At 37.3% G+C, this 14,207-nt stretch overlaps 1 protein-coding gene across 1 annotated transcript in view; it reads right to left on the bottom strand.

Moving 5' to 3' along the window:
- MIS18BP1 (MIS18 binding protein 1) overlaps positions 1-14,207 on the bottom strand; it is a 59,673-nt gene that overhangs the window by 41,903 nt on the left and 3,563 nt on the right. Inside the window, exons 2-5 of the mRNA XM_082841224.1 lie at positions 12,362-12,987; positions 8,103-8,213; positions 7,001-7,476; positions 679-752 (exon numbers count right to left, since the gene is read on the bottom strand). Of these exons, the coding sequence (XP_082697350.1) occupies positions 679-752; positions 7,001-7,476; positions 8,103-8,213; positions 12,362-12,896 (1,196 nt within the window). The 5' untranslated portion in view covers positions 12,897-12,987. The remainder of the gene's footprint in view (positions 1-678; positions 753-7,000; positions 7,477-8,102; positions 8,214-12,361; positions 12,988-14,207) is intronic.

The raw sequence follows: 14,207 nt of genomic DNA, 5'->3' as shown, positions 1-14,207 counted from the left end.
GCAGGCAGAAATAAAGTGAGCAAGACAGATTTTATACACTTATAAACTTGCAGGTAAGTATCTTGAACAGTGATACACTGTATTGTTTTATTACAACCTTTTATTACAATTTTTTTTTAACTACTATGAAAATTAGTTTTGAAGAATAGGAAACTGTGCTAATAGAGTAGCAGAACTAAGCAAAGCCCACTTACCAGATGATGCTTTCGCTTTAGGGAGAACCAGAAAGTGCCAATGATTACTTAATATATAGCTGTATGGCAAAGTGTTATATATTTTGATTTCTTTTCTGGATCAGTAATTTATATCTGGTTGTCCCAATTTAGATGTGAGAATCTGGACTGAAATGCATGTAGTAATATTAACTAATCATATATAATTAAGCAGATAATACCAGTTCACTTATTAGAACCTCTGAAAAAAATAAAGCACTGTGTATACAAATTGGAGCTGTCACTATTTTAAAAATAATTTGAGTTAACAGACAAAAGCAAGAAAGCTGGTTACAATCACAATGGTCATACTCATTTTACTTTACTGCCATCAGTTTGTAACCTCATTAGAAAGTCTTTGTTTTGTACCAAGATGCAATTTGTCATGCATCTCCTTTTAAGCTCTTACACACAAGTATATCTTATCACAAATTTTATTAAAAGAATACCAAAAAGTTATACTTACGTCAATTTTCCTTCTACACATATAGCAGTGTTATCATTGATGACTTTAATCATCCATTCCTGTAGCTGGACTACCTAATTAAGCATAAAATGAAGTATGTTATTTTTTGTATTACTTGTAGCATATGCATTACAAAATCAATTTACATTAAATTAAAAGAAAAAACTTAGACGAGTAATCCAAATGAGTCCTTAGTGTTCATCTACGTAAGAATCACATTCTATTTTAAATAGCAATAAGGTAAAAACTCTTATACATAATTGAACAAAAGATGAATGGAGGACTTCCCTGGTGGCACAGTGGTTAAGAATCTGCCTGTCAGTGTGGGGACATGGGTTCAAGCCCTGGTCCGGGAAGATCTCACATGCCACGGAGCAACTAAGACACAACTACTGCGCCTGTGCTCTAGAGCCGGGGAGCCACAACTACTGAGCCTGCGTGCCACAACTACTGAAGGCCGCACACCTAGAGCCTGTGCTCCGCAACAAGAAGCCAGCCACCGCAATGAGAAGCCTGTGCACTGCAGCAAAGAGTAGCCCCTGCTCTCCACAAGTAGAGAAAGCCTGAGCACAGCAACGAAGACACAATGCAGCCAAAAACAAAATATAAATAAATTAATTAAAAAAAAAAAAGGATGAATGGAGAGAGACTGAACTGAGGTTGTACTGCAGAGTTTGCTCTCCAATCCAGAATCAATTATACTTTAAATATTCTTATGTCAAATACCCCTAACCACTAGGGGGAAAAAAACACCTAAAATCCTAAGGTATCCATTAAAATACCCAAACTCACAAGAGACCCAATAACTTGGAGAAAAAAACAGTTGTGTAATATACATTTCACCATCACTCTTACCCTTATATAAATAGAGCTTTTTTGTTTTTTTGCAAAGTTGATTTGGAGTTGCATTCAATTTCCTATAAAGGTGACTGCTAGTAATCTATATTTAGTATTCTATTCCAAAGCAAACAACTGAACAGCTCAGAGAATTCTTTATTTTAGGACAAGTAAAATCCTACATTACTATAAAGGAAGATTTCTGTGAACAACTGTGTTATGAAATTATTGCTTTTATTGTGTAACAATCTAATAATGAACTATTTCTGATGACAAATACATCCATAAAAGTCATACTTTGAGTCGCCATTTATTTTATATATAAAATTATAAACTTACATATAAAGACAAACTATTCTGTGGTAGTTTTATGCTGAGTCAGGAAACTAAAATGGAAGGGTATTCATTTAAAAAATTACAGGTAGGACTTGGGAAAGAGGCAATAAATTTTTTTTTTCCTACTTCTGCATTTGGAACTATAAGATATATCAAAGAATCTATCAGATGGAGATGGTATTAACAATAAAAGCTAACAGTAGGCAGTGTTCCAAGCATCTAAGATACACTGACTCATGTTATTCTCATACCACTAGGAGGCAGGTACAATTATCTTCATTTCATAGATAAAGAAACTCTGTAAAGTCTAGTTCAATAACTTGCCTGTATCACACAGAGCTAGTTAGTAGCACAGATGGGTTACAAATCTAGGAACTCTGGCTCCATGATCCTGTATCATACTGCTTACATAAAATACCAAGGGACTTCCCTGGTGGTCCAGTGAGTAAGACTCTGTGCTCCCAATGCAGGGGGCCCCGGGTTCTATCCCTGGTTGGGGAACTAGATCCCGCATGCATGCTGCAACTAAGAGTCCGTATGCCTCAACTAAGAAGTCCTCACGCAGCAACTAGAGATCCCACATGCTGCAACTAAGACCCCGCACAGCCAAAATAAAACAAAACAAACAAACAAACAAAAAACTATGTTGTTAAAAAAAGAAAGAAAAAAATCGGAACTTCCCTGGTGTCGCAGCGGTTAAGAATCTGCCTGCCAATGCAGGGGACATGGGTTTGATCTCTTCTCCAGGAAGATCCCACATGCCGTGGAGCAACTAAGCCCGGGCACCACGACTACTAAGCCTGTGCTCTAGAGTCCGGGAGCCACAACTACTGCAGCCCGCACACCTAGAGCCTGTGCTCCGCAATAAGAGAAGCCACTGCAATGAGAAGCCTGTGCACTGCAATGAAGAATAACCCCCGCTCGCTGCAACTAGAGAACTCCCGCGCACAGCAATGAAGACGCAATGCAGCCAAAAATAAATTATTTAAGAAAAAAAATCAAATATTCATTCATCAAACATTTGTTGAGCTCTACTATGCTCCAGGCACTGGTTTAGGCGTGGGATTCATCCAGAAACAGAATAAAAAGGCCACCCTCTTCAGAGTCAACATTTGTGTTGTATGTGTGGTGGTGGTGAGGGGGCTGGAAACAAGCAGAGTGGTGGTGGTGATATTCAAATAAATGGACAATAATAAAATGTCAGGCAGTGATAATATTAAAAATAAGTATAAATGGAGGATTTTTTTTTTTAGACAGGATAGTCAGGGAAGGTCTTGGAACAGAGAACTGAATGAAGTAAGGAATGAGCCATATGGATATCTGGGAGTAATTCTTCCAGGTAGAGGGAACAAGTACAAAGGCCCTAAGTAGGTAGCAAGGAGGGCACAGTAGCTTGAAAAGAGTAAGCAAGAGAGATGAGATGAGGCTGGAGATCTCCAGGATTGAATTATGTAGAGTCCTACAAGCTATGGTAAAGGTTTAGTGTTTTCTCTCTCTCTTTTTTTGGCCGCCATGCGGCATGCGGTATCTTAGTTCCCCAACCAGGGATCGAACCCGTGCGCCCCCCATCCCCCACTCACAGCCAATGAAAGTGCTGTGGAGTCTTAATCACTGGACCACCAGGGAAGTCCCAGTGATTTCTCTTGAGGTGAGAAGTTACTAGAGGATTTTGAGCAGAGGAGTGACATGATTTAATATTCTATTAAGGGGCTGCTGGGTAGAAATTGGCCTATATATAAAGATTCTGGCCTCTATTTAGAAAACAGACTGAAGGGGAGAGAGGCAATAGTGGAAACAGGGAGACTATAAGGCTACTGTAGTAATCCAGGAGATTACTGTGCCTTGGACTAGGAGGTAGTGGTTGAGCAATAAGGAGTGGTCAGATTCAGGACAGCAGAGACAACAGGATTTCTTCACAGTTTAGATGTGCAGTATGAGAGAGAGAGACAGAGACAGAGAAAGAGAGAGATAGAAAAAAAAGCCCAAAATGAACCTAAAATTTTTACCTAAGTATTTGGTGAAATGGTATTACTTTGTACCAATATGGGACACAATGTTAAATTTGAGATGCCTATTAGGTATCAATAGAGAAGCTGTACAGATAATTGCATATGTGAGTAGGGTTAACAAGAATGTTCTGGGCTGGACATATATATTTGGCAGCTATCAGCAGAGAAATGGAATTTAAAGCTATGGCACTGGATAATAATAGTCTAGAGAAAATCAGTTTCTAGGATTCTAGGGAATCCAACATTTACAGGTTGTTACAGGAGAAAGTAGCAAAGGGGAGTGAGAATGCCCAGTGAGGTAGCAGAAAATTAGGAGAGAGTTCCTAGAACCTAAGCAAAAAAGCAATACAAAATTTTGAGAAGGATGTTCTGATTCACTGTGTTAACCTCCCCCATGAGTGACAGAATAAGGAATAAGAATAATCATTGGATTTAATGATATGGAAATCATTGGTGAACCTGAAAAAAGCAGTTTTCATGGCGTAGTGAATATGAATGTCCAAAGTGGAACTTGCTCAATAGGGAATGAGATAAGAAGAAATGATCACTGTGAATACATATACCTCATTCAAGGTGTTTTGCTGTAACAAGCAAACAAAAAAAGGGGTGGTAGCTGGAGTGGGATATGGAGTAAAAGGAAGGTAGACTTTTTCTTCATATTTTTTAAAAAACGCAGGTCATGTTTCAGCATGTTTATATACTAATGGGAATGATGCAGAAGAGAGGAAAAAATTGAGGGAATAAGGACAAAATCCTTTAGGTGGCAGGAGGAAATGAACTGGCCTTGAAAAGGAACACAAACTGTTCATCCATTTTAACAGAAGGAAACACAGAATATGTGGATATAGCAGCAAACAGACTGATAGATTTGGTGATGGGAATATGAGGTTCTCAATGAACTGAGAATGAGGAGGAAAGAGAAGGTTTGGAAGTTTTAAGAGAGAATGAGAGTGGCATACTCCTCTAGGAAAGTCAGAGTGTGGGGTGGATTGACAAGTGAAATCTAGCAGGACTGATGGGCAATACTGAGAGCCCATTTAAGGTTTGTTGTCAAATTTAAAATGAGACTAGTCAACATCGTTGTACATTTTGTTCCAGTCATCTTCTACTTCTCAGGTACAGATGTGTAGCAAAAAAAAAAAAGAGTAAAATTTAACCAGGGTTACAATTTTGCCAGAGGAAGACAGAAGGAAAAGCAATAAACAGAACTGAGTTTAGTCAAGGGGATGATTATAATGATGGACCATGGACTCTATGTAAGGTGAGAAATGAGGACAGAAAAGATTTGATGAACTGAAGGTTGTCTTAGTGGGGTGGAGTATTGATGGTGGGGATGGGGGAAAAGTACTAGAGGTAGAATGATCTGAGCACACAGGATTTAATAGCGAGAGTGGGATGCTTGAAAGTGAGGAGCTGGTGCATGGACTGGCAAAGACAAGGGATGGGTATGACTAGAGTTGAGGGTATTGGTAGGGAGAACGTCTCTGAAAATCAAGAATTCAAGGAGGCTGGATAGATTATCTGCATGGATATTGATGTCACAAGAGTTGACGACAGAAGGAGTAGCACAGGAAAAAGTAACAGGTGTCAAAACCCTTCAACAGGATGCAAGCTCATGACTAGGAGGTTGCACTGTAGATGACTACAAAAGGACAGAGGGAGTGGTAAAGCCTTATGGCACATGCTTCAAAAGTTAGGGAGGGGGAAGGAGTGGTTTTAGAAAGAAGGAAAAATGACCTGCAACAAGGATGAGGAACAAGAGGAACGCACATTATATCATCTCTAGGTCCAACAGAATATGGGACATGGGAGAAAAAAGAGCCACCATTTAAGAGAAACAGCCATAATTTTAGTTAGAGCAAAGTTAAGAAATGTTCATAGAAGATTGAGAATATAACATTTTGCTAATGCTGTAACTCGAGTTCAAGAGAGCAATGTAATGTTGGGAGAGTTAAAGATGAGTGAGAGACTGGGTCAGACTAAGGCATGTACAGAACTGTATAGAGACCTGGGAGGCTTGGACTTTGTGTAGTAGCTGAGGTAAACAGTACTATAGAGATGATGGAATTAATATTGTAGGGTCTCTTAGAACAGATGTCTTTAAATCTTTTACTTAATCCACCTCATATTTTTAAGACAACATCTAAAACTTTTCCTCGTAAGTCTAAACATTTGCAAATAATGCAATTTCCAATAAATACACTGAGATACGAAACTGTAACTGTTATATCGCTCTTAAAAATTTAGACAGGGACTTCCCTGGTGGCACAGTGGTTAAGAATCTGCCTGCCAATGCAGGGGACACAGGTTAGAGCCCTGGTCTGGGAAGATCCCACATGCCGCAGAGCAACTAAGTCCATGAGCCACAACTACTGAGCCTGTGCTCTAGAGCCCGCAAGCCACAACTACTGAGCCTGTGTGCCACAACTACTGAAGCCTGCATGCCTAGAGCCCGTGCTCTGCAACAAGAGAAGCCACCACAATGAGAAGCACGTGCACCACAAAGAAGAGTAGCTCCCTCTCACCTCAACTAGAGAAAGCCCTCGCACAGCAATGAAGACCCAACGTAGCCGAAAATAAATAAATAAATTAAAAAAAAAATTTAGACAGAATTCAAATATCTCAGTCTGATACCTACAATCATCCTTTTAAAAATAAAGGCTCAAACCTTTACCAATTGGAAAGTTTACATTGTATCTTCCTCCTTGAACTTGCATTTCTATTACACTTCCTTCAGAGAACTTATCCTAATATAACATAGTTTGATGGTCTAAAGTCTTTCATTGATCCCTCTGTATTACAACAGAAAAACTTCTCAAATCTTCAGATGCTGTAACTCTTCTTTTAACTGCTCTGTTAATAGAAGCCCAAGAATCAGGAAAAATAAAATTTAAGAAGAATACCTCACTGTTCATCCCCAAAGGGAGTTGCAGACTGTACTAGTAATAGAGCAAAGTAAGAGTTAATGCCTAGGTCTTACTTTTAATCCACTGTTCTTTTCACTAGGCCACACTGCCTCTTACACTAAATAATATCAAAACTCCAAAATGAAGATACTGTTAATGAGAAAGCAAAAGAGCTCATGCTCTTGAAGAATGGGTGTAAAAACAAATATACATCTGCCTTAAAAGTTTTCCTACCTTATTTTTTTTAACTCCATTAGTAATAGTTTGGCATGTACTTGGAGAAAGTTTCCAGGCATTGCTTTTGGATCTCTGAGGTATTCCTATATGAAATCTTGGAGTTGCAAGCACAATTTTACATGTATCATTCATGGAACCTGGAAGATCAGTCTCCCTGGGCATTGTTTTCTCATTTCCTTCCTTAATTTCCTGTTTTGAAGTGCCTTCTGTTGTAATCTTACTATCATCAGAAACCATTAATTGACTGCCGTTTTTAAAAGGAACACAGAGAGTCTCAATGGTGGTATTTTGGGATTTTTCACAGGTAGAATCAGTGCCTTCTAAAACAAATGTGTCCTTTTTGGACTTAGTGGTTGCAACTGTATTCTCCTTAGAGTGAAGAACTTGTCTAGCCAACTGAGCTCTAGTTAATGCCTTGTTTGAGACTCCTGCAGCTGAATTATTTTCATGTTCTTGGTTCAGAATTGGAAGCTCTGCAAAAAACACAAAACCAAACAAAATTTATAGAAGGATAATATGAAATTAAAAGAGAGCAACAGAACAACTGAAAACTTCTAATATTTTTTTCCTTTTTAAAACTGAAGTATAATTGACTTAAATATTAGTTTCAGGGTATATAACATAAGGATTCAGTATTTTTACACATTACAAATAACACACAACACAGGATCACCAAAATAACTTGTTACCATCTGTCACCATGCAAAGTTATTACAATACGATTGGCCACATTCCCTATGCCGTACATGAAATCCCCGTGACTTATTTATTGTATAACTGGGAGTCTGTATTACTGATCTCCCTCATCTATTTCACTCATTTCCCCCGCCCCAGGCAACTACCAGTTTGTTCTGTATATCTATAGGTCTGTTTCTGTTTTGTTATGTTTGTTCATTTGTTTTGTAAAACTGTTTATATTAAAAAGTCTTCAGGTTAGAAATGTTCCACCCTCCTGCCCAGTCTTTCTCTGAGTGCAGCTGGCTTTTACAACTCAATCTTTTATCCACAGTCAATGCTTGTTGTCTACACAGGGGAAATAATTTTATCTAGCACATTTAGCTATACATTGAAATAACAAACAAAACAAAAAGCACTTTACCATAAGTTAAATTGCACAGAGGTGACTTCTTTTCCTGCTGATATTGAATCTTTTGCTTGACTGACAGGAAAATATTATTTGATGATTCTGAAGGAACTTCTTGGACTGAGGCTGCGTTTTTTGTTGTTTTTTTTAAAAGAAAGAAGTTGAGTTGTATTAGTCACTGAGAAGAAAAAACTGCCTTAGAAAAAATCTTGGAATAGACCTAGGTTCAGTAATGATCCAACCAATAGTGTATACTTACGGAATATATGACAGTTACATTAAGTTTTTTCCCTTTATTATTGTCTCATGCCTTCAACAGATTATCTATACCTACATTATGCTGAGAAAAAAATTTTTTTAAAACTTCTCCACATTACTTGCCAACTCTAGACAAAAGTATACTACTGAACTTAGAAGCCTAGACATCTGGAATAACACTCTGTTTCTGCCACAAATCAGTGTTAAGGTTATATATGAAGTGCCATCCAGCCTTGAAAATTCTGATTTTGCTTCTGGTTGCTGGAAATTTCTAAAATGTGGAAGAACAGTTGAAAAGTTGTAACTTATACTTTAAAAATCAAAATGTTGAGATTCAGTAGCAGACTAAACCATAATTTATACTTCTTTGACATCTCTTTAGCAGGTCTTCAAAGGCACAAATCTGGTAGGCTTATCAACTAGGAAAATAGGAACTAATAGTATTATTTACATTTTATTCTGCTTTACATCCTAGATGGTTAGTTTTGTTTCTTGAATACAGAAATGAATTTCTTTCACACAAAAAGGGGAAGGTAATCGACTTAATTTGTACCAGAGAAGGAAAAACTGAATTATTTTATATGTTTAATTTTTTTTTTGGTGGTACGCGGGTCTCTTACTGCTGTGGCCTCTCCCGTTGCGGAGCACAGGCTCCGGACAGGCAGGCTCAGCGGCCATGGCTCACGGGCCCAGCCGCTCCGCGGCATGTGGCATCTTCCTGGACCGGGGCACGAACCCACGTCCCCTGCTTTGGCAGGCGGACTCTCAACCACTGCACCACCAGGGAAGCCCTATATGTTTAATTTTAAATATTACACTTGAAAAAATTAGTAGTGATTATACTTTAATAAGTATGCCGCTTTGGCCTTAGAAACCTTAATATAAAGATTTTATTATAATGATGTGTCATAAAAGAAGGATAAGTTTCTATTTCTTTAATTCATTCTACTAGAAATGAAAAAGCAAGGTAGTAAAGATGAGTAGGTAATTCAATCAAATATAAATAACATGCTATATAGAACTTGGGCCGTTTATTTGAGAGTCCAAGGATCCATGCAGAGACTCTCCAAAAGATCTCTGAAAATATATACAAAATCTGTGTTTGTATATATGTGCATTTTCTGGGGAAAGATTCATCAGATTCTCAAAGTAGTCAGTTACTTCTCTCTAATTCCACTTTACATATAAAACATGCTTTAATATACATTATTTCATTTGCTTCTCCCTTTTTTCCTAGATTGTATGAGATTATTTTGTATACTCCCCCACCTCTATCCTAAACTCCCTTAGAAAACTCTGCTTTTTGTGTCAAAATATATCACTGTCTTTGAAATGCAACAATATACCCACAATCTATCGTACAGTAGTTAAGAGCATGCGCTTTCTAATAGATACCTGTATTTAATTCTCAGCCCATCACTTATTACCTGTGAGACACAGAGCAGATGTGACATATTTAAAAGCTCCAACTCCGAGACTATTAAATACGCATGTAACCATAGTGTTTGCTCAAAGAATCAAAAGAAATAATGCATGTAAAGTATCTTTATCAATTATTGCAACTCATTAAAATCTCAATTTCAAGTGTCCCAATTTCTGATCACCTTATATCTTTCCAGATCATTCTCTCAAATTCACTGACTATCCCAACAAGACCTACACTTCTTCACACTTCTTCACCTCCTTCAGGTCTTCTTTACTCTGTCTAACCAACTTAAATTTCATGGCCAATTGTGACCACCCCCTTGCACACACACCCCAACTCCTTTGTCCCTTTTTCACATCATCCTACAGGCATACCTCGGAAATATTGTGGGTTGAGTTCCAGACCACTGCAATAAAGTGAGTATCACAATAAAGTGAGTCATGTGAATTTTATTTCCCAATGCATATGAAAGTTATATTTATATTATATTGTAGTCTATTAAGAGTGCAACAGTCTTATGTCCAAGAAAAAAATGTACATACCTTAATTTAAAAAATTATTGCTAAAAACACAATTTTTTTTATAGCAACTTTACTGTTTAAAAATGGTAACCATATCTGACAACACAGGATTGCCACAAACCTTCAATTTATAAAGACCTCAATATCTGTGAAGAGCAATAAGGTGAACTGCAATAAAACGAGGATGCCTGTATTTGGCAAAATTATAGTCCTGATAAAATCCAACCCCCTTCCTGTTCCCCACCAGCACCTATGCAGCTAGAGGAAAACTCACAACCATACTGATTGGTCTTATCTAAATTCATGCCCACAAATCTCAAGTAAGTCCTTAACATTACCCAGGAAATCAGGCCTAGGCCATTTACTCTTTCGCTCTCCTACACTATTCAAACCTTCTCAAACTTCAATACCTGCTTCCCATTCTCACTCTCAACTGATGACTTGACTTCGTATTTCAGATTATTTCTGAAGTCACATAACACTGCCTACCTTCTTGTTTGATGTTCTGTTTATGTTCCTAGCAAAGGCCAAACATCCACTTTTAGATTCTATTCCCTCTCAACTACTCAAGAATATCATACTACAAATCTCAGTTTTTCCTTCCCTAGTGGATCATTCCCAAAAGCACACCAAGATGATGTTATTTCACCAATCATTAAAAACAACAAGATCTTCTTAAACCATACTTCCCATATTTCTCTGCTCCCCTCAAAAAGAACTATGTTCACCATCATCAATTTCTCTCCTCACACTCTCTCTTGAACCCTCCTGAATCACGTTTTTGCTCCTATCACTCCACCAAAACTGCCCACATCAGTCATCAATGATTTCCACGTTGCTAAATCCAATAGTCAAATCTCAGCCTTCATCTTTCTTGACTGATTAGCAGCATTAGACATAGCTAATGACAACTTCCTCAAAAGCATTTTGTTTTCTTGGGTTTTTCTTCTTCCTCATCTTCTCAGTGGCCTTCAGTACTTCCTACTCTTTCTTCTAACTTCTAAATTTCAGGGTGCCCCAGGACTCATCCTTGAATGTTTTTTCTGTGTACACTTACTCCCTGATGATCCCATCTAATCTCATAGCTTTAAATACCATTTAGGTGCTAATGACTCTCAAATGTATTTTTCACACCTGGACCACTTCCCTAAATTCCAACTACTTTTTTTCAAAAGCCTAATTCACAACTACACTTCAATTTTTAACAGACATATCAAAATTGACATGACAAAAAACATAATTGCTGAGCCCCCAACCCCACTCCACCTCTGTCTGCCTCACCTCAGTTAAATCGTTCCAGTCGCTCGAGCAAAAAAAAAACCAAAACCAAACAAACAAATCACCCTTTATACCTCTTATATTCCACATCCAATCTCTAAGCTAATGCTGTTGGCTCTTCCTTCAAAATATATCTGGAATTCAGCCACTCCTTATTATCTTCACTGCTACCACCTGACCAAGCCAACACCCTCTCTCAACTGAATTACTTCATTAACTATTTCAAATTTAAAAATATAAGTCAGATCGTGTCATTCCTCTGCTCAAAACTCTCCAGTGGCTCATTAATGTGTTCACAATAAAAGCCCGAACTCTAACATTCACCTATAAGGCCCTGCATTATCTGACCCTCTATTTATCCGCTCCTTCCCAGCTCTGTCCACTCACCCATGATAATCTCACAGCTAGTCCACAGGCTTCTATTTCAGGGCATTTGTACCAGCTGAAGGATCATCCTTCCCCATTCAGTCCCCAAGATATCTGTATCTAGTGCCTCCTTCAATTTTTGGCTCAAATGCCACCTTATTGAAACACTGACCACCCCATTGAAAATTACAACCTCCTCCAACTCTCCCCATCAAGCTTACTCTTTTTCTTTCCAGAGCATTTTTCTTCTATTATACCCTAAAAAATACTTATTTGGTGATCTGTCTCCCAGCAACTGAATGTAAGCTAGCTTCATGAGGGCAGAGATTTTTGTTCATTTTGTTCACTGCTGTATCCCGCCCGAGTGCCTAAAACAGTATCAGACACAATAAACACTTTTTAAACCAACACGTAATAAAACTAACCTCTTAGTGAACTGTCTTCTGGCTGGAACGATTTGTTGTTTTCCTTTCCTTCACAGAGGTAGGTATGCTGTAATACTCCTTCCTCAGCACCGTTAGGAGTGAAAATTTTATTACTTTCATTTGTTGGTGGTTCCAACAAACTGTTTCTTGATGCTTGTTCTTGCTTGTTACGTAGTACTTTTTCTTTCATTCTTTGAAATATTTTTCCTGGTGATTCATAGCTTGCTTTATTTTTTAATCCATCCTTGTTGGGTTTTATAGCACTGATATCAAGAGAACTGTTAGAGGTGGTAGCCTCTGCTAGCATGGTAGATTGAAATTTATTATTAAAAACTGTTATTTCTAGGAACTGACTCTTTTTATGGTCATTCCATTTTAAAGAGGACTTCTGATATTTCGCCAAATCTTTTACAGGAGTAAGTGTGCCTGAAGGAATGCTGTCAAAAAAGACTGCATGCATGGGCATATTTCTCCTCTGAGAAGATGTCTCTGAAGACAAGTGAATTCCTGGATGTTTCAAAGGTGTTGCAATCATCTTGATAAACAGTAGCAACAAATTTCCTCTAAGAGAATATTCCCTTAAACACAATTTTCAGGATAGACCTTCAGCAAGGGGCCAGAAGAACCTGTAGTTCAATGTGAAATCAACCTTTACCATGCTTTGGTACAGAAAAAGTTAAGTTTATTTGCTTTCCATAACAACATTATACTAATTAAAAGGTTTAATCGGTTCATAACAACACTGGATAATCTATAGCTCACAAATCAGACGAAGATTTTATATTTTTGTTAAAGCCTCATTTTACTATTTTTCAATGATAAACAGTTTGGCTTTTAAATTTACTTCTCTACGAAAAAGCAGCTTTCACCAAGTCTTCTACTTAATCGCTCTAGGGGCTGAATTTTGAATATTTGTTTTTGAAATTTATTTGAACCTCAAGTCCTGTAAGTTCCAATCTATATTTGCATCAAAAGCCATTAACTGACATTTGCATATGGCACTACATTAAGTTATAAAAGATTAAATTTCACCAATATGGTTTTTCCTTTTAGGCACTTAAATTTTAAGGCAGCAGCTACAATGATATATCCTAATGAAGGCTAAAAATCCATTCAATTTTTAAGTTAAATAATCTCCAATCCTGATTTTGTTATGCTGCAGAACATTTTAATTTTGAGGTTTTTGTTTAAAAAAACCCCTCAAATCAAAAGTAAATTATATACATTCTAATTTTCTAAACATTTACCGCTACTTAGAATTTTTAGAGGAAATCATGCACTTGGGCATACATGGTCTTAGACTTGTTTTAGCTTGCTTCTTACATATAAATTTTATTTCCCACACCTAGAAATTAAGATTCTAGGTGATGAACCATACAGTTACATTCTGTAATACCTGGTAAATTAACAAAATATTTCAACCTGAGGAGCTCAGAACTTGAAAATCTAGATTTATAGCATCTCTGATCACTGAATTTATAACTATTCCAACCAGTCTTTGACATCATATAAACATAAAAAGCCTATTTCAGAAAATACAAATGCAATCAGACCAAAGACATCAAGTATCTTTATCTACAGTAACTTCTGTAAGAAACAAATATGCAAGTTAAAAATTCATATACGAATTACCATTTTATCCAACAGTTTATAAGAGAAAAAAAGAAGGAAATATTCCTCGATAACAAGAGCTGACAAAAAAGGGTTATCCTGGGAATGACACAAAAACCACTGAATTCAGCAAATATGTATTAATGTATATATTTATGCATTTGGCAATGTGGTAGTGACAGGAACACTGTGCTGAGAGTTGTAATACTCACTAGCCATTCTCTTTAAGCTCTCA

The sequence above is a fragment of the Leucopleurus acutus genome, assembly GCF_964270905.1.
Source record: "Leucopleurus acutus genome assembly, chromosome: 1".
Classification (NCBI taxonomy): Eukaryota; Metazoa; Chordata; class Mammalia; order Artiodactyla; family Delphinidae; genus Leucopleurus; species Leucopleurus acutus.
This window is presented reverse-complemented; position numbering and strand designations above follow the sequence as displayed.